This window comes from Triturus cristatus, chromosome 10 (assembly GCF_964204655.1).
Source record: "Triturus cristatus chromosome 10, aTriCri1.1, whole genome shotgun sequence".
Taxonomy (NCBI): Eukaryota; Metazoa; Chordata; class Amphibia; order Caudata; family Salamandridae; genus Triturus; species Triturus cristatus.
Genome location: NC_140593.1, coordinates 1,169,680,505 through 1,169,704,881, shown reverse-complemented (window position 1 = coordinate 1,169,704,881; position 24,377 = coordinate 1,169,680,505). Strand labels below are relative to the sequence as shown.

At 44.1% G+C, this 24,377-nt stretch overlaps 1 protein-coding gene across 1 annotated transcript in view; it reads left to right on the top strand.

Moving 5' to 3' along the window:
• Positions 1-2,585: 2,585 nt before the first annotated feature.
• LOC146796877 (extracellular calcium-sensing receptor-like) overlaps positions 2,586-24,377 on the top strand; it is an 81,259-nt gene continuing 59,467 nt past the window's right edge. Inside the window, exon 1 of the mRNA XM_085631411.1 lies at positions 2,586-2,710. Within this exon, the coding sequence (XP_085487537.1) occupies positions 2,586-2,710 (125 nt within the window). The remainder of the gene's footprint in view (positions 2,711-24,377) is intronic.

The window sequence follows — 24,377 nt, the reverse complement described above, 5'->3', positions numbered from 1 at the left end:
AAACCCTCCGACCACTGGACAAAGGCTTTCTGACCAACTTCTAAGGTTTAAACTCCGTCTGCCATATTACAAAGATGGCGGTCGGAGTATAAACTGGCCGGTTAATCCGACTAGGTTCCGATGGGCTCAAGGAGCCCGTCGGTCAGTCAGAAGGGACTCATAATCCCTAATGGACAGCAGTTCTGCCGTCGGGATTATGATGGCACTTTCTGACAGCTGTTCCATGTCGGCCTGAATGAAATTCTAGGTGAAAGTAAAGCCCAAAATGAGGAGCTACGGGGAAAATCAAACATGGAATTACTGATTTCTCTGGTAATTCCTCATTTCTTAATGGCACCATAGAGTCCAACTCAAAATAAACTGGATATTTCCAAACTCCTGGTTTACAGGTATCCCTTGTATTGGTAACTCAGCAGTTAAGGAAAATACAGCCCACTTTCAAAGCTACTCATTATGAAGACTTAATTGTTTTGTCCTCTGGATTAAAACAAAATGTGAATGATGCACCTATCGAGCAATGACTAGCTAAAGCTCTCTGTGTATTATTTTTTTTAATTTCTTTGTTCATTACAAATGTTAGGGAAAGAGATAAAGCTATCCAATAAATGGCCCTGTAAACAGCTGCATTTGGTCACTAGTCACTTGTACAGCAAGAGTTGTATAAGACATCCTGCCAAGTACAATAGCAGTGAAAAGCCTAGATATTGTTTCTTGCTGGGAATAAGTTAACAAATAACATTGATCACTCTAATAGTGGGGACATTTGCTGTTCCAAACAATATGACCATGGTCTGCTCTACATCTCTGTCTCTCTTGTTGTACACCTCATGTCATAGGTGTGTTTACATCTCAGATGTATGTTTAATGTTGCTCAGACTTCACCCAAACGTTTGCAGCCCAGAGAAAACAGTAGCTAATGTACAAACTGCAAGGCTATTTAGATGATGGCACAATTTAGAATTTAAAGAGAGAGTGAGAATTCTGCATTAACAACAAATCTCCCTACCTCAAATAAGTATTTTCTTTGGTTACTATGGGGGTTCTGATAACTCTAGGGGCTTGGATATATAAGGAAAGTTCACAAATTTAATTTTATAGTACCTCAGTAGTACTACAATAATATTACTAAAGTACTATACACAAAATGCTACTCACAAACCTGCACGTGTAAATCCCCACCTGTCCTATCTTCTTCTCTGGGGATATTCTGGCATATGGAAGGTTACTGTTTAATAGAAAATGTGGGGGGAACAGGAGGGCTAGGAAAAGAGGCATAAATGGAAGGATTTAGGGAAGGTACTAATGAGGTTTAGAGTGGATATGCACCCACCTACAAAAAATAAGCCGATTACAATTTACAAACTGCACTTTCAAATTTACTAGGGTCAAACAGGGTCTCCAGCTTACATTTTGTATTATACATTAAAAAAAATGTTAAGTGATGCATAGTGTTATTTAAAAGTAGTTGAATTATATTTTAATAAAGAATAGTGATACATACATTTATATATTCAAAACTATTTGTTAAAATGATATAATTAAATAATAAATGTGTTTTATATTTAGATTTTGTTAGCACTAAAATATGTTTATTTGCATTTGTAACTATTTTTTTATTTTAATTTAACACTATTTCCCATGAGCTTTTATGATTTCTCAGCCTCCATTATTCGTGAAAGAAGGGTATTACAGTACCAGTGGCTGGCCATGTGTTGTTCTGGACTTACTACTGGTTCTTTTTGGCAGTAGTAACTGACACTTTTAAATGTATCCTCAGCCCCTGTTTCAAGGGGTGGAGAAGTGTAAAACCACACTTTTGGGTAACTTTACACTTGCATTTTGTGAATAGCCAATGATACTAAAGGTAATCAAACTCAAAGGGTAAATTACACACTTTAAATTACTCACAAATGTAAGCTACCTTTGTGAATGCCACCCTTTACTAACTTCCAACCTCTAATGAATCACACTTATATTTTAATCAATTCCAATGGCAAAGGAAAGAATACAAGTCATGCTCAAATCTCTAAGTCATATTTTCTGGATTAGGTACCAGATTTTACCAATGTAGGCCATGCAGGTCTCATTTAAACTTTAGACCAAAGCTTAAGTTTAACAAAGACAAAGTCTAACTTCACTACTCGTAAATGCCCTGTGTGAATACCGAAAGTTGTAAAGTTAGACTTTCGTCTCAGTTCATCTTCGTGATTCGGGTCCTTTGTGTGCACTTGTCCAAACTCATTTTCTTAGGTTTATTTCAATCTTTTTTCTAAATTATGAATATGTCTGAGAATTTGATGAGTGTCTCTACTATTCATATTACTTCTAGAATGAACGGAACACCTAATAGCTTACAGTTAGACTGAATATGTAATTACAAGTTGATCTCCATGTGACTCACACACTGACTATTGTTTTTCCATTCTAGTCCCAGACTTGCCACAGGGTTGTGGAATACTGTGCCTTATTCTCGACAATATCCACATATTACAAGCATCCTACTAATCATGCTCCTACTAAGGCACCTATATAAAGTGGTTGCAGCTGGATACCCACCAACCCACTGTAGACTCTCCACAACTGGCATGAAAATGTATTCTAAGGAGGGGGGTGTGGTATTTGGGATTCTGGCTGCAGTTCATCAGGAGACTATTTATCCTTTTCCTAAAACTTTGTTCGAAGACCCCCCTGCTCCTAGGCACTGTAAAAGGTAATCAAATCTCTCCTGTACACAGTTTCCAATCCGTGTAGCTGTGAAGAATGATACTACAACGTTTTAAAGTGTTGTGGGTGGTGATGAGGTTTCAGAGATGTTCACTCACGTGAATTATAGTTTCTAGGATATTCTGCCACACGCAAAACCAAGTGATGTATTTTGAATTCAAGCAGATGGTATTTTTTTGTAACTTGCGAGTATAAAATTTAACACATCCTAAAATGCAATCCAATTCTTAACTGTCAGTTAGTGATGTCAATTTTCTATTTTCACACATCTTCAGTAATGTATACATTTCAAAATCATCTAAATCAGTCTAAAGCGCATTAATAATTCCATTCAGTAAAATATCACAAAAAAATTGAGATACAGCAGAATAACATTGATGCGTCATATTTCAAAGTAAAGTAATTGCTCATGTTTTACTTTTTCTTAATTGTTGTGTATTTTAAAAGTTGACTAATTACCATTTTCCTTCATTGAAGTATCTTATGTGAGTATCCAGTGGATCATAGATACTTCATACAAAGCCACAGCTACAAACAATGCAATTGTACTAATGACTATCAACATCAACAATATTGTAGTAAGGACAGAACATGGAGGGACAGAATATCAAAGGTAAGTGAATATAGTGAAATATAGATTTACTATTCCTAACTCCACATCTACATACCTTGTAGTTACATATATGTGGAGTTAAGTATAGAAAATCTAGACTTACCTGTTGATATTTTTTGTTTGATATTTGGCCCTCAATATTCTGTCCCATCAATATTGTTTATTCGATATTCAGGGGGCACATCAAACAATACATTGTAAAAACATATTTAGCAGTTTTGTTGCTGAATATGGTTAATCCCAATCTAATAAATCATTTTATGACTTCAAGTCAAAAACATGCACTTGCAGTGCGATAGGTCTTGCGTTTGTTAGAGTGGAAGCTATTGGCATTGTAAATGACTATGTCTTATATATATGTGTTTTGCAAACCAACACATACATAAAAGGCATTGGCATTTCTAATACCAATAGCTCAAAGTCTCGCAAATACTAGACCACGTTAATGGTGGCTGCGCACCTTTCTTTAGACGCTGCTCACTGTATTCAGGTTAACGCAAACCACGTCTGAAGAAAGGGGTGTGGCCACTATTAAAGTGAAAGCATGGCACAGGATGCTTTTACAAAAAAAAAACATTTGTTTGTGAAGTTCCACAAAATGTTTTTTTTGTTTCTAAAAGCGCCCCATTTGGTGCTTTCAGTTTAATGGTGGCAGCGCCCCTTTGTTTAGACGCGGTGCGCTCTAATCTGAATACGGCGAGCAGCATCTAAAGAAAGGGGCGTGGCCACTATTAAAGTGAAAGCATGTTATGGGGCTTTTTCACTGAAAAGAAAAATAAGTTTTGTAGTGCTGCCGCTAAAATTAAAGCGGACTGCACTGACAAATACTATCAATAAAGAAGCGCGGCCGTAACAGCGGACAACTCAGCCAAAGTAAATAAATAAAGAAGTGCGGCCGCTTAATTTACAGCAGACCACCATTACTAATTAAAATATAAAAGCGGGCAGCATGCTGCTTTGTAGGAAAGCACATCGTGGGTAGAATAGGGGAAAATCATTAAAGAAAATTGGGCTCACAGACTAGACAAAGTAGACCGTGTAACAACACTAGTAAAACATCCAATCCTCATGGGAGGTTACAAATGCAGACACGGCGGTACCAAGAAGGGACTACTAACCCTAATCAGAAATGAAATGTAACGATTCTGAAAGGACAGTAACAGAAGCCAATTGAGAAGATGAGCAGGAAATGGGCGGAGCTTCTAGTCTCTCCCTGAATACAGCATGGCTCGCAGGGCAGCTTCAACCTGAAAGGATATGAGCACGCACCTTTGCACATGAAGTAATTACCCCATGTCCCTCCCATTACCTCACTAGTGTAATCCATTTTTGATCACATAATGAGTTTTATTAACTCAAATGACGAACATGGCTAGTCTGAGAGAGCACCTTTTCTGACAAATTCATGTGAAATTGTAAACTTCAGTTCAGAAAAGGGGAGTAAAAGTTCAGACTTTTACCAAGCTGAAGTAACTCCATACGGTCCGAAGACACGAATTCCTTTCTCAGGATGTGCCATGGGCAGGGCCGATTGAGACTTAAAATAGAAGCAGACTCCAAAATAAAAGTGGCCACCATTCGCGAATGACATAGCTAAAAAAGTGGGCCACATTTGCAATTGAGTGCAGTTTTGAAGACAGGCTGTATATAAGTGTTTTGCAAGGTTTAGGAGAGTGCATGTACAGGAGCTTGCTTCATGCACTGTTTTTGGTGACAGCAGAGAAATCAACTGCAAAAACTGGACCACAAAACCGATCCACAAACACCCCAAAAACAGCCCACACACTACACCTGCCAGCCCAACTATTCGGGCACTTCCCGTATGCCCTACAGGCCTGCCCTGCTTATGTTAGTGATGCTGGCACTCAGGTAGCCAGCCTCTTGAGCCTAGTCTGAGAAACCCCTCTATTTCTCGCCCCATCACTGGAAGCAGTGCTTTAAATGGAAATATAGAAGTTGATTTGCTCCTCAGAAGTGCCGGTACACTCTCGTGAAATGAATTGTAGCAGTGCTGAGAAGTGCAGGTACTCCCCTTTTCAAAGTAAATACATGCTGGTTCTCAGCAGGAAGCATGCTGAAGCCAGCAGACAGTGCACTTTGGTCAAAGGTTACTTTGCTCTGTGCTGGTCCTGTCTCGAGGATGGCAGCAGTCGGGCTTCCAGGCGCTGGGTTTGATGGATTACAAGCTAAAGCCCTGGACAGTATTGTGCCCACGAACATTCTGAACCGTGGAGCATCACGCATCCATTTACTAGATCGTTTTCGGCAGTGCGCACTCCCTGACCAGATAACATTGTGGTCACAAAAGATTTAAACCTCAGTTTATTGTTCCTGCTAATAGGTTGCAAGCAAAATAGGAGTTTGTGTCTGATGGATGTATTGGGGTGACCACCTCTCTCTAGGTCACGATGAACACTGTTTCTATTCCTGGATTTTCATATGGTGACCTGAGGCATTATGGTGGTTGTAGTATTGTTTCGCTTCGGTTGAACTATCCAGAGGCCAACACGCCTGAAATCAATGATTCACAGGTGAAACGTTCAGGGCTAGAGGCAGTGTCTGTAATAACATGGGGTGAGGTGGTCACTGACTTCGACCCCTGAGACCAGGAATAGCAAGGGCTAGAGAGGGATAACTGCTACCCCTTAATGTCCCTAAGTAAATACTGTCTAAAGTCTAAAGCACATTGGGGCAGATCTACAAGAAACTGACGCATCTGTACTGATGCGTCAGTTTCCCTGCGCCTGCGTGAAAAACCCTTGCACTACCATAGATGCGCCGTATTTACAATGCAGAGCACTATGGCGCAAGGATTGACAGATGTGTCAGAAATTCTGACACATCTGTTGGTGGAAAAGTCATGCATTGCTGGGGTTGTGTTACAAGCACAATGCAACCCCAGCAATGCGTGTTGCGGAATATTCCCAATACACTGCATCACTCCTTACGCCTGCTTGAAGCAGGCGTAAGGTTTTGACGCAGTGGCTGTCATAAAAGTGACGCTGTGAAATCTTGTGGATTTCACTGCGTCACTTTTACGAGGCTTTCATGTGTGGGAAAGCCTACCCTGCATACATTATACCTGACACAGGTATAATGTCACGCAGGGCTTTTCAACACGGTGCATCTCCCTAGATGCGTCATGTTGTAAATTTGCCACATTTTTTACACCGCCTTTGCGTCACAAAAGTGACACAATGGCAGCGCAAAAGTATCATAAGGAGCTTGTAAATCTGCCCCATTGTATTCGCCCAGCACTGATAGTTTTGCAAGCAACTTTCATATATCCAAATCCTAATTTAGCAGCCCCACGCCTTCTCCTAGGCGCAAGATTCCCTGTTTCTTAAGCATAGTTTGCCTGAACGACTACATTACTTGCTGACATTTCATTTTCCCTCGCTGAAATGTGCAATGGGTGGGTACAGGTGTGAAGAGGGCAAGCGCTGAGTTCCACCTTAAAAGAGTTACTTATGGGGTAAGACACACAAGAGGGCACAGAAGATAATCTGTCTCCCAGCACTACTGAGCCAAGGCAGGGAACACCGATGTTTTTTTAACTCATCTGTTCATTTTGTTTTTCAAGCTTTTAAATGATGTGTTATATTCCTGAAATATTTGAAAACTGAGCATTTTTTACATGTTAGCAATTCTAAATTGTAGGTCTCCTAAAATGTCCAATCAATTTCTGTTATCCTGAGCTTGGCTCATGTGCTGAAATCTTCACATCCACAGATTAAAAAAAACAAGCATTTGCAATGCAATTGGTCTCGCCTTTGGGACCTTATATGTATTTAGCTATGCAGTACATTAGCCTGGGCGCTGAAACATCTACTTTTCTTTAACATGGAGGGAAAGTAAGCACCAAACTGCTTGACACGCCAGGTATGGGAACACATGGAGAGAAATATTGCCTTCCAGCGGGAAATGGTATAGTCGAAAGCTCAGTTTTTATTATAAAATCAGCGCCTACGGTGGTCATATCACTGAAAATACAAGATTTGAAAAAAATAATATTGTCTACGGGTACTCGTGGAAGACAATTTCTATGAACTGGAATCTAGAGAATGCTAAAATGATTTTGGTATTTTACTGACCTCTGCTTGTTTTCTATCAAGAAAGTTAAATAGAGGCAGTTGCCAGAAAAATGAAGAAAAGAAAGTCCCTCAGTAGAAAGCAATTCTGGTATTTTACTGACCTCTGCTGGTCGTTTTCTATAAAGACAGTTAAATGGAGGCAGTTGAACAGAAAAAAAAGTCCCTAAGCGGAAGCAGACAAGTCCTAGGCATGATCTCCAGCGCCCAAAAGGTACATACACATATAAGTATATAATAAGTATATACTAAAGTATATACAAGAGGTCTTGAATGCTCGACCTAAAAAAATCCTCTATTAGCAACAGAATCCCTCTTTAGGAGTGTGGGAAGCTGAAAATTTGCTATATTAAAAGCTTTCCAGATTTTGCTTTTGATGTTTTTGAAGCCTGCAAACATTTTCAAAAATAAACATAAAGAGCTTGCTGCAGCAAAAACTGTTCTGGTTCAGTGAAGGCCTTCAAAGGGCACTGACGTCAGTCCCAGTTCTTGGTTTTGGTCCTTCTATTAGGCCTGGGCTAAAATTTCGTTCTGGTTGCGGAAATTGCGATAATTTGACATTTTTGCGTTCCGCGGAAAGAGTGAAAATGTCAAAATTTCCGCATTCCGCCGCTTAGCGATAATTTGGTTCTTGCTCGCGCTGTAATATAATACATTCTCATGCACGCGCGATCGCCTTACCTGAATCCCCGCATTCGCCGACAAGTTTTCTTGATCCGGTCGCATTCTCCATGAGATGTTGTATTGTTTTTAGCCATTTGCGCTGTCTCGCGACAGTTCGCGCCCGCAGTGACGTCATGCGTCACGCAATCACGTCTTTCTTCTCGCGATCATGCACCGCGAGACAACTGAAAACAAGATGGCCACGACCGCGCGCAACCACATGGGTAAGTTGGCGAGCCGCAACCATGCAGAAAATCTCGCGAACATGCGGGAAAAAAACTTCTGCATCTTCGCGATATTTCCGCGTGTTTGCGGAGATTTTTAACATTTTCGTGATAATTTGCGAAAGTGGATTTCGCAAATTCCGCCCACCCCTACCTTCTGTCCGACAAAGTAATCAAGTCCTCTCCTTGCACACTGCTTCAGATTGGGAGATCTTCACTTACATCATTTGGATATACGCTGCTCCCCATGCCAGTCTCAAAGGAGTCCACCTCCCATTGCCTGCTCCCCCTCCCCTTCTGTTCCCATACCTGTGGCAGGAGTGCTGCTGCTGGTAGACAGATTTTCACATGAAAGATGTCCTGCCTGTGAAGTGCTGCATAAGGGATTATTCTGCAACAGCCATCACCACCCCGCTGGTGGGAGGTCATAAATAGGCGGCAGAATTCATCTCCACACACCCCATCAATGTTCTACAGCTCCTTCACAGTCCCGGAGAGGGAGAAAACCTGCAGCCAAGGAGGTTAACATGAACGCGGACACCCTTTAACAAGTCGGTGGAGAATAGGCAAAGCCGAGAAGCACAGCCCAACCTGCCTCCCCCGCCACAATAAATCAGGGAAACTGTGCCGCATACCTTGCAAAAATTGCTTAGTTACGCATGTGGTCAGAGGTGGTGTACACGGAACCTAAAAACAGAAATGATTTCTTTGATTGTAAAAGAGAATAGGGAGAGGATGCAGAATGCCCCTTGACTACACAACCCATGCTAGTGCCCAGCTGCTCAAAATATGGAAGGGATTTAAAAGTAGCCTTCGGTTCTTTCACAGATAAGCACCGCTGCCATCGCCATATTGCTCACTGCTGTGCTTATGACTAGCTGCCAGGTAAAGGGGCTTGCTGCATTACCTTGGAGTACCTTGGAGTAGTCACCAGGCACTGCCTGAAGAACATGGGTTATTTGTCATACTAACAAACACATCAGGAGGGTGCATTACAGGAATTCGAGACACCCCTATGCTCAATTTGTTTAAAAACAAGCATGTGCAATGCAATAGGCCTCCAATTTACCCAACACCTAGTGCATTGCAAATTGTTGGCAACTTGGCATCACGGACAATGGGAGGAAGGGCTGGGGGTGAAGCCACGGACATTGGGAGGGAGGGCGGCAGGTAGAAGGAAAGAACATCAGGAGGCTGGCCGGCCAGGGGGTGGAAGATGGCGGAGAGGAGAAGGCCGGACAAAGCTGTGTGAGGCTACGTTTGCACGAAGGAAATAGTACATGCCCCATGTAACAACCAAGTAAAGGGGCCAGTAGCCATGGGGGATCCAAATTACAACATGGCTGTACTAAGGAGGGACTAACAAGTGTCATAATCAATCAGAAGCCAGCATTTACAAAGGACAAACACATAACCAAATGAAAAATAAGGGGGGGAGTGGGCGAAGCTTCTCTCCGTACTCAACTACCACACCCCTTCCCAGAGCAGCGCTTGCTCGCTGGCTCACGCTCAACCTAATAAGCAGTGACAAAGATAACAGGCCTGCCTTTCATGTTCCGATCCAAGCAAAAAAAAAAATAGATGTTGGTTTGCAAAGTGACGTTATGAATTTGCCAATGTATGTTGTTAGCTATTTCTAAAGTCAATGGTCCCTAGACAGTATTTTAGTACAGTACAAATTAATATAGACTCGATCAGTGGTATATTTCTGTCCAGCCGGACAGGTATTTAATATATGATAACCGTATAACATAAAGTAGGGGAAAAAATCCAAGTGGGACACAGCCTGCGTCCTACTAACATGAACAGACAAACAACATTAAGTAAAGGGTCCAGGCAAAGAAATCATGTCTGTATACAAGTTTAATACAAATGAAACAGACAGAATATCATAGGGACACCATTACATATTTTAACATAACAGTTTCGTGAGTGTATATGGTGTACATTTTGTCGACGGCATTTCGATCCCTTAAATAAATAGTGGGATCATCTTCAGGACATTAGAGTGACATGCCTGTATGCAAAAAACATGTGGGCACTGTGTTGGACTTGGGGGGTACAATCGTCAATAAGTTCCTAGGAGGTAGCAGGGCACCATCCGGTTTGAGGCAACAGATATCTGGCAGAAAGCTGGGGTGGTCCAGTGAGGTTAGGAAGAATTAAGGAAGTTGCATCTGGCGTTGTGAAGGCCTGACATAAGCTGTGAAATTCGAGTGCTGTGTGTGGCACACCGATTGGAGAGACCGCGTTGGGGATCGAGGAAGCCTTGATAAGGAATTGGCGGGAATAGAAGGGAGCCGCACTCGCGAGCTCCATGATGTACAGCCCGAGGGGATCTTGGCATCTGTATTTCGGATGCGGTCTTAATGGACACCAGCCCGAGTGAATCTCGGCGTCTTTCTTCAGTCGTGCGCACTCACTGGACCACCCCGGCTTTCTGCCAGCTATCGGTTGCCTCAAACCGGATGGTGCCCTGCTACCTCCTAGGACCTCATTGGCGATTGTACCCCCTAGGTCCCTGACCAATTGCCTATTTGGTTCCCTTGTGCTTTTCAACAATGCATGTTGTTAGAGCAGTGATATGGGACTTTTTGTGCACTCTAGACAGGACTCAAATAGTGAGGACTGTGCCCTTCTATAAACTTCAAAGTGCCAAATTTATCACATTTTTTGTAGTGATAAGTGTATGAACTTTATGGGTCTTTCATCTTTGATCAATCGAAGACAAAGGAACAAAGGGATACACTTATAAGACGTTCAGCTTTTCCAGCTCCAGTGCATTTCAGCCTCTCCAGAACCACTAACTAGTTTTCCCACATTCCAGATTATTTGTATCCTTTAAAGAATCTGCATGAAACGTTCAAAGAAATGTATCCAATTTAGAGCCTGCCTGCAAAGAGTCTTTGTTTTCCTCTACAGAATATAGAGCTGAACAGAATCACACAAAACTTGGCATGAAAGTCACACTTTAATAAATGAAATGCCTTTTCTTGGTTAGTTGTAAATCCATTCAGCTTTTTTAAAAATTAGGGTTACAACAATGACACATGTGGGCTTCAAAGGGGTAAAATGTAAGAGATATCTGGACTGTTTGTCTACAGATGGTCCATGAACCAGGTTTTGATTGAAAAGGGGAGCTTTTTTCCTGTCGTCCAAACCCTGGTTTGACTGGCTGACTATAAAACAATTCTTTTTTTGCAGCAACAACAGCCATTACAAAACACAGGTCTCAGTCTCCACATCCTATGAGAAAATTGAAGGAACCATAGTCTCAAAGGGAGCATCCCCTAATGCCTTGGCACAGATGGAAAGGTCAAAAAGGAACCAAACATAAATAAAAATAGATTTTGTTGTGTAGTGTGCAGACCCAGCAGCAGGGTGTACCTCGGAATTCGCAAACCTCTTGACAATTGCTCTTGGACGTTTTTGAACGGATCCTGTCCGGTTAGCGATGGTCCAACAAGGACCACCAGTCTATTGGGATTTATAAACCCATATTGGGGTTCACTATCCCATAAAATAAATGACATTGATGAAGAGCAAGGAATAGATGACAAAAGCAACTTGGGCACCAAGCCTGTTGCCAACTCCCCCTGTGCACTGCTGAAAGCTGTGCACTTCAGGCTTGGCCTTCCATAGTGAGATAAGCATGCAAGGCCTTCACCCAACATATGCTGTGCATGCCTGAATGCCAAAGGTCAGGCACATAGAAGCTATTATAAGGATTGATTAAAACATCTTTAGATATATTTAAAGAAGGTCTCTGAAATTCACTTAAAAAACATCACTAAAGTGAAGTTAAAACCAAAAGGCAACTGAAATTTGTGAGTTATTCTTTGGACAATAGTCCATATCTCACACAACAGCCATTCAAACCATACCTCAAATACCTGATGCAATCCTTATGACCCAATAATATTTATATCACTAAATAGGAACATCTAAAAGAACAATGCAAATACATAACAACACTCCAACCAATGAATAAGGCTACATTCATAGTCATCATATGTGATCTTTTTTTTAAAAATATATCTTTATTGACATTTTATGTTTTACAGCATAATGACATGGACTAAGCACTTTACAGGAGCAGTTTCAATAGGTCCCAACATTACTACCAGCTGGTCTGGTGACTACATTGGGGTCTCAAATACGTGCCATTTCCCTATGCCCCAATCACACCTTGTAGATTTTCCAGACAGTCCCCCACTATTGGCAGGGTCTGTGCAGTCTCTCAGCGCTCTGTACATGACAACCTGGGTGATCTTCCTGCCCAGTCGAAGCACTCCTGCTGTCATTTCCTCCCTGCACCTTTTCACCAAGGACATCCTCCTAGAGCGTCAGCACACTGAGCTGGACCATCCTTCAATTTGCAGTGCTCAGCAAGAACATTTAGTGGAACATTTGTAGTTGCCCTTTATAGATAAACCCAAAAATAACTGTAACATAAACAAATTCTCCCCTGGGGTGCTGTCTCTACCCAATATTGGGTGCCAGTGTAGAAGTAGTGTTCTCTGCTACCCCTGGTCACCCCAGGATATAAAGGGACATCTACGGAAGGAACAGGGGGTATGGGCCGCTTTAAGGGGATTATGGTGTACCATCTGAGTCTATGATATCGTGCTTCAACTAAAAGAATGGGTGGAAACCAACCCCCAGATACAGGTTCGGTTCTCAGAGTACCTTACTCTAAATCTCCACTAGTCTATGTCTGCTGCATCTGTCGTGCACTGCAGGAGTCCCTCTCCCCAGCATGCTCTTTTCCATCATCTGCAGGACCCTCAAATTCTGCCGCTAAGTTTTCCCAATTCCCTAGCACTTCTGTCCACAACACTGAAATAGGGCGACTGCATATGCCCCTGGCATCTTTCCTAACAAGTGCTCTTTCCCCTGATCTGGCTCAGATCGCAATATCTCTTACCCACATCGCTAACTTAGGGCCCATTCCTGATTTCCATAATAGGGCAAAAAAAAACTTTTAGCTAGAGGCAGTTCTAAGTCTGAAAACTTAGGGCCCGATTCACAGAACTAACTTAAGACAAAATCCTAAACTTACTACTTTTGGTATTCACAGAAGGCATTTAGTAGTAGTAAAGTTAGGATTTTGTCTTAAATCTGTCTTAAGTCTGTCCTAAGTTTGTCTTAAGTTTGTCTTAAGTTTGTCTTAAGTTTGTATTAAGTCTGTCTTAAGTCTTTCTTAAGTCTGTCTTAAGTCTCTCCTAAGTTTGTCTTAAGTCTGTCTTTGACTGTCCCCTCCATATTCCCCTGAACAGATATATCTTGCAGTTCCAATGTCTCAGGCTTCTCTGTCTTCAGCCTCTGGATTCCGCTATTCCTAGTCATACTGTTTCTAGCCCTGCTGCTTCGGCCCGATCCCGCCTGTTTTCTCTAAACTTTCGTCAGGCACAGGGGCAGGAGCCGTTAGCTCTCCTCTTTCGTCTCTTGGCTCTGCATCTGTGGTTACACCTGCACCACAGTCTTTGTTTTTGATGATACCTGTTTCCTCATCCGCTCTTTCCCCTCTGAGTGCGTTACCTCAGACTCTGCAAACCGGTGAGACGCCTTTGCGTGGAATGCATAAAGCGAATTGGGCAGCAGCGCGTGACAGCATGGAGAGAGTGTTGGTCCCCTCGGCTGTGGGTACTGGAGGAAAGCAGGTAGTGGCTGACCAGGCTGCGCAAAGGGCCCAGAATCCGGTATATAGTGTGGAAGATGTGTGGCGTGTGATGAAAGATTATGAGCCGTTTATACAGCAACATGCTCTTAAGCATATGTCGGCTACGCTGATAGGCTTGTGGGAAAAATGTTTCAAGGGTATTGGACCTCAGATTATCTATGACATTCGTTCCAGGGTATATGCGACAGATATGGCCCCTAATAAGGTTTTCAGTAATGTCACGACATTAGTAGGTTAGCGAGGTAGATTGCTTCAAAAAGTCTTATCGACTGTGACGCAGTTTCACATGAGGGAAGTTCATCCCATTTACCACCCTGAAATACCAGAGTTGCGAGATGACCATGACATTGTTAGTCGCCCACGAGTAGAAGCCCGTTTCCAGGAACAATGTGTTTACACTCCTTGGAAGAGGAGTGAGGTTTTGTCCATAAAGGGTCAGTTGCCGGACCCTCGGAAAAATCCAACTGCAAACTATAAAGAGTTGACGGAGGCGGTCTTCTCAACAGTGATAGCATTAGCTGATATTGAGTTATTTTTCGGTTTATTGGTACCGGTAGATATATGGAGGCAAGCACATACAGAGGATAATGCGGCAGAGCTGGGTGGAACATGGGACGAGATCCTTGTGTGGGATAAGGAACGCGAGCCCGACAAGAAGCCGAAGGCGGAGTTGTTAGCTTTGCCGGGGCGTACCATCACTTATATGCATTCCCTCATCCCGCCGAGACGAGTGGACTGGGACAAGTTCACTGCGTGTCGTCAGAAGAAGGATGAAAATGTGTCTGATATTTTTACCAGGTTTGAGGGGGTGTTTTGGGATTTTAGTGGCCAGGATCTGTCACTGAAGGGTGGTGTCTGTCGTTTTCTTAACATGTTTGTCACTAATTTGCTTCCTGAAATTGCAACTCAGTTGCAGGCTGTAGAAAGTACTTGGAACACCTCATCCCCTTAAGTAATATTGAGTTTGGCACAGTACTATGAGCATAAAGAGAATGAGGATAAAGAGAAGCAGAAGAAAAAGTCAAAGGAGTTGAAGACGAGGGTGTTCCTGCAGCAAGTAACACAGGGAATTGGATGAGGTAGAGGTTCAGGCCAGCTGTTCCCGTGGCCTAACAGTACTCCGGGTGTGCCCATTGGGCCAAACCAATTTGCATGTTGTAAAAAGGAGGGGCATTGAGTGAGTGTCCGGAGTTGTTACAGAAAGTTGATGCCTCAAGAGGTTGGAGTTTTAGAGGACGTGATAGAGGAGAAGGAGGCAGGGGGGTGGTGCAGTCAGAGAATACCTCGTACTCTCATCAGAACAACAACTACTTTGACGACCCTCATGGCAGACAGTACTATCATGACGACTATGACATGGACGAAGTGACAGGGTTGTCCCACAGCTAGGACAGCCAGGGACAGGGCAAGGACCAGTTACGGTGCCTGTAGATCAGTGCAGACCCTATGCCACTGCGGATTTGCAAGGCACAGCCAAGACATTTTTGATTGACACGGGTGCTATGAATAGCTCTGTTTGTCATTCGCTGGTCTCAGTGGCAGCTCTGTATGGCCAAAATAATGTTTTGGTAGGTTTTTCAGGCATGCCGGTTGTTAGCCCCATTTCTAAGCCCCTTGCTCTGACTATTGACCCTTTTACGGTAGATTCGCCATTCCTATTGACGTCAAATTGTGGGGAGAATTTGATTGGATTGGATTTGTTGAAAAGATTACATGCAACTATCTTTTGTTCACCTGATGGTGTTTACATGACTATTGGGCCACAGGTGGCCCATGGAACACAGTGTTTTGCAAAAGATCTGCCCCTCCCTGCTGATTTTAAAGATGTGCCACATACCTTGTGGGCTACGGGAGACACAAATGTTGCGTTGCTTAAGAACCCACTGGTCTCTATTCATATCAAAGACAATGCCATATTGCCCCGTATTGCGCAGTGCAAGATTTCGCAGGCAGGTAAAAAGGCTTTATTGCGCTTAATACAGGATTTGTTTGAGTCTGGTGTGGTTGAAGAGACTGTGGTATATGAGTGTAATAGCCCTATCCTTCCTATTCTTAAAAAGGCTCCATTGGATTCTTCTGATGATCATCCGGATGCTTATCGCTTTGTCATTGACCTCTGTGCAAAGACCTTTAGGGAATACAAACTTAATCAGATAAAGAGGAATCCCGTGACTGGTATATTGACTGCATCCTTCCTAGAGGTTAAAGAGCTATACAGGCTAGAACCTGCCATTGACGTCATCCAGCCTCCCCTTGCTAAAAAGCTCTATCTACAATTTAGACGAGGAGAATTGCCATTTCGAGCAAATACAAATACCTGGGGGGGCACTCTGATTCAGGGCTGTCCGGTCTTCAATAACATATCGGAGACGGACCAACACGTACTATTTTTTTGCCCGGCATACAAGAAGGCTAGACACCGATGGTTACTACAGGTATGTAGAAACCTCGGAACAAAACATTGTGCGGAGGCTTACTGGATACTAAATTATGATACTAGCATGCCTATCGTGTACTCAGTTTCTCGATATTTATTTTCTATGTGGTGTGTATGCTGTGCCATTTTAAAACTAGCCCCCACCTAATTCGATCATCTTATCTCATTTCTTTTATTACTAACTTTTATCAACTGCATCTTTTTCATATTTCAAATGACACAAATGTGCATTTTTATGCATTTTATACATTTTAAAACTTTTATTCGGAATTCTTTGACATTGTAATGCACATGCACTTTACCTTTGGGCAATTTTTAATGTATGAATTGTGTTGCACCTTTTATTTGTGCTTTTATGGCCATAAAGGCCGAAATAAAGAACTCTTTATGATGATGATGGAAGGATTACATGCAACTATCTTGTGCTCTCCTGATGGTATTTACATGACTATTGGGCCACAGGTGGCCCGTGCAACACAGTGTTTTGCAAAAGATCCGCCCCTCCCTGCTGAATTTAAAGATGTGCCACATACCTTGTGGGCTATGGGAGATATGGATGTGGGGTTGCTTCAGAACCCGCCGGTCTCTATTCAGATAAAAAACAATGCCATATTGCCCCATATTCTGCGGTACAAGATTTTTCAGGCAGGTGAAAAGGCTTTATTGCACATAATACAGGATTTGATTGAGTCTGGTGTGGTTCAAGAGACCGTGTCAAATGTGTGTAATAGCCCTATCCTTCCTATTCTTAAAAGGCTCCATTGGATTCTTCTGATGATCATCCGGATGTTTATCACCTCTGTGCAATGAATAAAATTGTAGTGCCCCAGTATCCTGTTGTAGGAGAGTGGCATCGACTGCATAGTTGCCCCCAACTTTTTGCTGATGTTTTGACTGTTTTATGACTCTAGCCAGGCTGTGGCCCTGCTATCCAGGACCCCAGCCTATCTGCTTCCTCTCTTAAACCATGTGAGTACCCTAGGTACAAATCAATTGGATGCTCAGGATACCCTGGCAGTCCCTTGTAGATGGTACCCTAGGTACCCAGGGCATGGGTCCCTCAGTAGGCTGCAGCACTTATTGTGCCACCCTGGGACAGCCATACACAATGACACCACCAGACCACTACTGTAGTCTGGGTAAGGTAGTGCTAGCACCCCATACAGGGATATAGGTACCCTATATCCCACCCCATTGCAACACATATACTCTCATAGGTCACCCCTATGGCAGGCCTTGGTAATCCTACAAGGCAGGGTGCTGAGGTATATGTGAGGGGGGACCCCTACCTGAGTAGGGCCCCTCTGCAACCTTCGTAAAATCATTGCTGGGTTGTCTGTAGTGTAGCCATACCATATACTCTTAACCGCATTATAAGTATATCGCGATAGCGTGATAACTTGAGAATGGCTACACAGAACCATATCGTGTTTGATGTCAAACATGTAGGAATCATACCCCCAGTCCAGCCATGGGCATGAGGGCATGATTCCCCCCTGCTAGAGGGGCGATATGGGAAAAGCGGCAGAATTTAGACACCAATTTAAAAGTTCACATGTATCACAAAATGGATGCTACCAGCCACCCACACGACTCTGGCTGCCTGTTGCTGGGGAAAATCTCAGCCTCGGCAGCTGGACAATAGGGCTCCTGTGGCAGGGAGGTGCCAGCACCTCCCCAGATAGGATATGTGGATTGGAACTGGGTGGGTGCACCTTAGGATGCCTTTCAGAGTTGCACGTAGGCAGCTACAGCGCCTACATTCTGCATACACTGCTTGGAACCAGTTCAGGGGCATCCTGCCCCTCACCCAGGCGGGAAACACACAAAGTGGAGAGGGTGTAGCCACCCTTTCCCGCCTCACCACTCATTGGTGGACACTACTCTGGACACTCCCCTAATCTTGGGGATAAAGGTGAATAACGTGGCCCCAGAGCCTCAGATTAATCTTGGACTTCACAGACTTGTCCTTCGATAAGCTGCTGCCCAGCTTACTGAAGAAATATCCCTTGGGGTAAAGGAGTTACCCCCCTGCTTGGCAGGCACCTGAAACAGTGCAAGTGACCCGGTTGGAACTTTGCTGCTCCTGTGGACTTCGTCCACTTCCAGTGCCCTTGAGGTGGATTTCCTGAGCATCCCAGAGGCCAGTGAGCGTGCTCAACAAGTTTGAGCACCGTGGACCGCATGGGTGCCAAGATCTCCAATACCCCAGGACACCGGCCACTTCTTGCATAGCACACGACCCTGACCAGTGGGGAAGTTGTGCTTTGGCCTGTTATCGAGCCAACCACTCTACAGCAATTGTGCCAAAGATCAGCACCCTAGCCCCCTCCGGTGGCCCGTGGGCTCCCTTTTACGCACTCCAAATTGCCGCTTCCCGTAGTCCCTTGTTTCTCAACTTGTGGGCCCTGGCAGAGGTCAATCTCAACATTTAAGAGTTCCCCTAGTTGCTCTAGGCCTGCTCTATAGTCTCTCCAAAGGAGACCTCTCACAGACCTCGTGGGTTTGCACCAGTAGCTGATTTGTTCATCTTGCGTGGGTTGCGGTTGCCAAGGTTTAGTGGATCCAATCCGGACACTAACACCGCAGCGACCCTCATCCAAAGTGGGACAGTCGCCCTTCAGAAGCTGGCCTTCCTTGAAGCCTCCCGGAGCCCGTGGCTGCAGATCCAAGCTACCCTTCTTTCCACTTGAAGCACCCAACATTGAAGGGCTCTTTCCTTTGAGCTCCCTGGTCACTTTGCCGTGACCCAGACTCTGTCCCCTCTGCTTTCAGGTTCTTCTCTACAAACTCTACAACTTCAATCTTCTCGGCATCATCGACGCTTTTGGCTAGCAGCAGTTTTGTACAATTTCCCATTGAAAATCAGCCCGCGACCCGACATCGAAAACGACCTATGCACCCGGCTTCCCTGGGGCAGGTAACAGTGGTACCTCGGTACTCTCGTGGTAGTGGGCTCCTCAAAAGCTTAACTCTAAGTTTTTAACTTTGAACTCCTGCTAGGAGTGTCTTAAATTGTTTAAATCAAACCGCAACATTCTCCATAGGATATAATAGAGATCCCGATGGCAGCTATTTTCACTGCACGCGCCTCCGGTGGGTCCCCTTCCTCATAACCTGGGGTGGATTCTAAAGGGGCCAGCGATCCTAAATGCCCTAGATATTGTCTGTAGAATTGTCGTGGTTCTTATACCACTTTTTTAGTATATGGTTTGGTCCCCCCCTGGGGCCCAATGTTAACAGTGCTATTTATTGTATCTATCAATGCTTGTTTGAATTGTAACTTTGCCTTAGCCTCTTAAAGAGACTGTGGGATTCTGTCTAGAATAAATACATACATTTTATATATATACCTGTGTGGAATACTCTTTCATTTGGTCATTCAAGAGGTTATCTATGGTAAAACAATAAGCTTAACACTCCTTCAAGACTTAGCCTGAAGGCTGCTCTCCACAGATACCACTAGTATAGCTTTCTTTAAAGGTTGTCTTTTAAACCTATCACCATAAGAGTCGAATTGGACTGGTGCAAGGTGGCCACTATAACTAGTGACCAGCATATGCCAGGCCAACTTCTCACACCTGTAGTCCCCGACATTACTACGTTACTGAGGATGATTCCCCGATCAGCAAAATACTTTTCCGTAATTGATTTGAAGAATGCTTTCTTCAGCATTCCAATCCATCCAGATAGCAGATATCTGTTTGGATTTGCCTTAGCCAGCAGGAGCTTTAGATTCTGTTGTGTTCCACAAGGCTATTCAGAAAGCCCTAGTATCTACAGTCAAGCTTTAAAAACTCAATTGGATTCTCTGGTACTTCCTCTGGTACTTTGCTGTTGCAGTACGTTGACGACCTCCTTGTGGCCTCTGATAGGGATGATGGTTGTAAAGATTCCACTGTTAAATTGTTCCATTTAGCACACCATGGCCATAAGGTATCTCTTTCCAAATTTCAAAATTGTAGACCGGAGGTCACCCTTTAGGTCACCTAGTATCGAAGGACGGCCGCAGACTAACACCTGAGTGCATAGCTCCTATTACTAATATGCCTGTTTCTAGGACCCAACGTGAAGTACGTGCATTTGTTGACATTACCTCGTATTGTCAGCAGTGGATCCCTAATTACTGCTTACTAACAAAATCCCTCCTTTACCTGTGCACCAAAGACATGCATGAACCCCTGCCTTGGACATCTGCATGCCAACAAGCTTTTGAGCAATTAAAGGTTGCGCTTTGCTCTGCTCCTGTGCTTGGAACTCCTGACTACCAGAAGCCTTTTGTGCTCTATGTACATGAGGCAGTTGGTTGCATGCTCTCTGTTCTAACACAGGGACTTGGTGGTAAGCAAAGGTCCCGCGCTTATTTTTCTGCCAACCTCGCCACAGCCCTCCAGAGCTGCCTGAGAGCCGCCGCAGCGGTGGCAGTTTCTATTAGGCAATCGGCCGGGCTCATTCTTGACACTGACCTCACAGTAATGGTATCCCATGCTGTGGATACACTTTTGAACAAGACAAAGACGCAACACCTTACTAGTGCCCGTCTGACTGGATATGAGCTCACTTTGTTCGCTCCGCACATTACCATCAAAAGATGTGCCACTCGGAACCCAACCACGTTACTACCCCTTCCTTCGACGAGCAATGACACAGATGCACATGATTGTGTGTACAGAATGGAAGAGGAGACAAAGGGACAAGTAGACCTGACTGACGTTTCCCTATCTGACCCCCAAGGGGAGCTATATGTTGATGGCTCTTGTTTCAAACTACCAGATGGCACCACCACTGCAGCATATGCAATTACAAAGTTACACACTGTAGTTGAGACATCCCGTATCCCATATCAGTCCACCCAGGCTGCAGAGATGGTTGCCCTTCTTCGGGCTTGTGAGCTGAGTGAGGGACTCACTGTCAACATTTATACTGACAGCCAGTACGCCTTCGGAGTTGCCCATAATTTTGGGCGTCTCCGGGTGGAGAGAGGGTTTTTGACATCCCATGGACTGAGAAAACAGAATGGCCCATTGATACATAGACTTTTGTCAGCTCTAATGCTCCCAGATAAGTTAGCAATAATAAAATGTATTGTATACAAGGCAATAACAGATGATGTTGGTAGAGGAAATGCATTTGCAGACCAAATAGCTAAGGAGACAGCTAGGTAAAAGATGAAAAAGATGTTTATGGCAGGTCCTGCTAGGTGGGTCCCAGACAATGGAATGTTTGAAGACATGTTAGAAAACATTAAGGAGATACAAAGTGAGGCGACTCTAGACGAATTGGCAATATGGTTGGAGAGTAGAGGGCGTCTGGATGAGGATGGGTGTTGGACTGACAAGTCAGAGAAACAGCGCTGGATGCTTCCCAATTCCTATGTACTCCCTGTGGTTACCCTGGCCAATGGCCCAGCCCACATTTGTGCCAAGGGAATATGCAGTGTTGGACCCAGTGTGGCAAGATGACAACATTTCCAAAGTAGCCACCCATCTAGTGAAGCACTGTATGATTTGCATGAAACATAATCCTGTGAAAGGTACTCCTACACCCTCAGGTAACTTTGCGCCACCTTCCTTCCCTTTTGAGGTTCTCCAGATGGACTTCATTGAAATGGAACGTGTTAACAACTTGAAATATGTTCTAGTAGTGGTTTGTGCATTCAGTAAATGGATTGGGGCTTACCCCACTAAGGAGAATACAGCTATGGTAACAGCGAAGTCACTTTTAAAAGAGTTCTTCCCGCGCTTCGGATTGCCACGTTTGATTTGGAGTGACAACAGAAGTCACTTCAATTTAAAAGTCATAAAATTGGTGTGCAAAGGCCTGCATATTAAGCAGAAGTTTCATGCAGCGAACCACCCCCAGTCAGCAGGCATAGTTGAGAAGTACAATGGTACTCTTAAACTGAAGTTAGCAAAGATACAATAAAGCACAGGATTGCGATGGTCAGATGCGTTACCTTTAGCCTTGTTATCTACCAGGGCAACCGCAGACTCTAGGACAGGGTTGTCACTGTACGAAGTGGTCGTTGGCCGCCCTGCTAAATCTGGGGTGTCCCAATGCCCAAGAGCTTTTCCAAGATAGAGTATCCTTCACTTGTGGACTATTTGTTAGAGTTAACTAAAGATCTTCATTCTCTTCATCAACAGATCCAGGAGACACTGCGACCGGTACCAGAGGGGCCCGGGCATCAGCTACAGCACAGAGATTATGTGTTGGTGAAGAACTTTCAGAGGAAGAGCTGCCTGCAGCCTCATTGGAAAGGGCCACTGTTGGCCCTCCTTGCCACTTGCACTGCGGTGAAACTCGACGACCGGAAGCACTGGGTGCATTGGAGTCATTGTAAACGGGTCCCTCTCTCACTTCCTTACGATAAGTGGGCACTTGAAGGCATTGCTGACCAGGAAGGGGAACGGGTGCCCCGCTTCGTTCCCTTCTCTGACATCCGGTTAAGGTGGGTGCAGACGGACGAGGAGAGTGAAGCTGCCCTACTTGATGCAGATAAGGGCCACCCCAGTTTCTCCCACTTTGAATCCACAAGAGTCCGAGTCCCAGTGCCCATCTGATCCTGAGTTTCACCCCCTTTTTGTCGACGAAACAGTGCCTGGAGTCACCAGGTATGATTTATGCACCCGGCATAAAGACAGTGCCCCGAAGGGACAGCCTAGCAGTTAGGGAAGGACTTGAGACCAGGGTGTGGGTACTGGGCTTAAGGTGCCTGCGATAGAGTAGGGTGAGATGGACAGGTGCACTGCCCTGGACACTGGACAGGAAAGATGAGGGTACTTGCCAAGGAGGGAGGTTGCCCTATCCTGAAAGAAGAAGGATTTGTTTCCAGCAAGGGTTGCAATCACGCAGCCACTTTGATGGAGTGCTTCATAGCACCATTGTTGATGAACAATAGGAGCCTACCGGCGAGGTTCTAAATGGACGCTGGGTGACTTGTGCCCCTCTGGCCAGTTGTATTCTTGTGGCTCCAATTCCTAAGGCGTTTTCCCATGTACCCATTTGGCCATGCATTCATGAGGGATGAACTGCCCCTAGTGGCTCCACCACTAGAGCAGAATGGTCCCGGTTGGTCAAGCTGGTCTACTAGGAGTAAGATAGTAGTGGTGATTTACCTCCTCATTGTAATGATCATACTGTTCGGGGTCGAGTGGTATTTAGAAGAACACCATCCAGTCCACACTCTGATAGGGACTACCCCGGTTCCACCCGAGCACCTGTTTGGCCCAGCGTAAGGAAAGACATAGACAAACGTATGTTGAAAATGCATTTGTACAGATGCTTCATCAGGTTCACAATATGACTGATGGGTTACTCCCCTCTGTTATGCACAAGAATGACCTACTAGTGTAATTACCCCTGTCGTATCCAGGTAGTTGTGAGGCGTGGGTCCAGTCACTTTCCATGGTGTATATTCATTATCATGCTGATGCTATGAACATAACGTAATCTGATTATGAGACAGTTCTGGAATATATAGTAGTACACCAGGGTTATACTCTGGGAACAGATGGAAAGGAGGGTACCTTACATCCCAGTGCTTGCATGAATATATACGAAAATAATAAAAATGTCACATTGTTGCAACATGAAATGTTGGATTATCAAGGTTTCAATGTCTCTGAATACTTTAACTGTTTCCATGCACAAAATATCACTAGAGACACAGTTATGCCAGTACCTGCGATCGATACTGCAGCTAGTTTCTGTGTCGAAGGCTTTCGCAGTATTTTGGTGGGACAGAGCTGCTGTAATAATACATATCGATTAAACACTACTAGTAGCCCACCTTTACCCCATCCTCCTAATGTATACTTTATCTGATAAGTGCATGCTTATACATGGCTCCCTAGGGGATGGTCTGATCGGTGTTATGTCTCTTTTCTTTTACCTCCCATTTATATTGCACCATCCAACTATCACAAGGACCACAGACTGC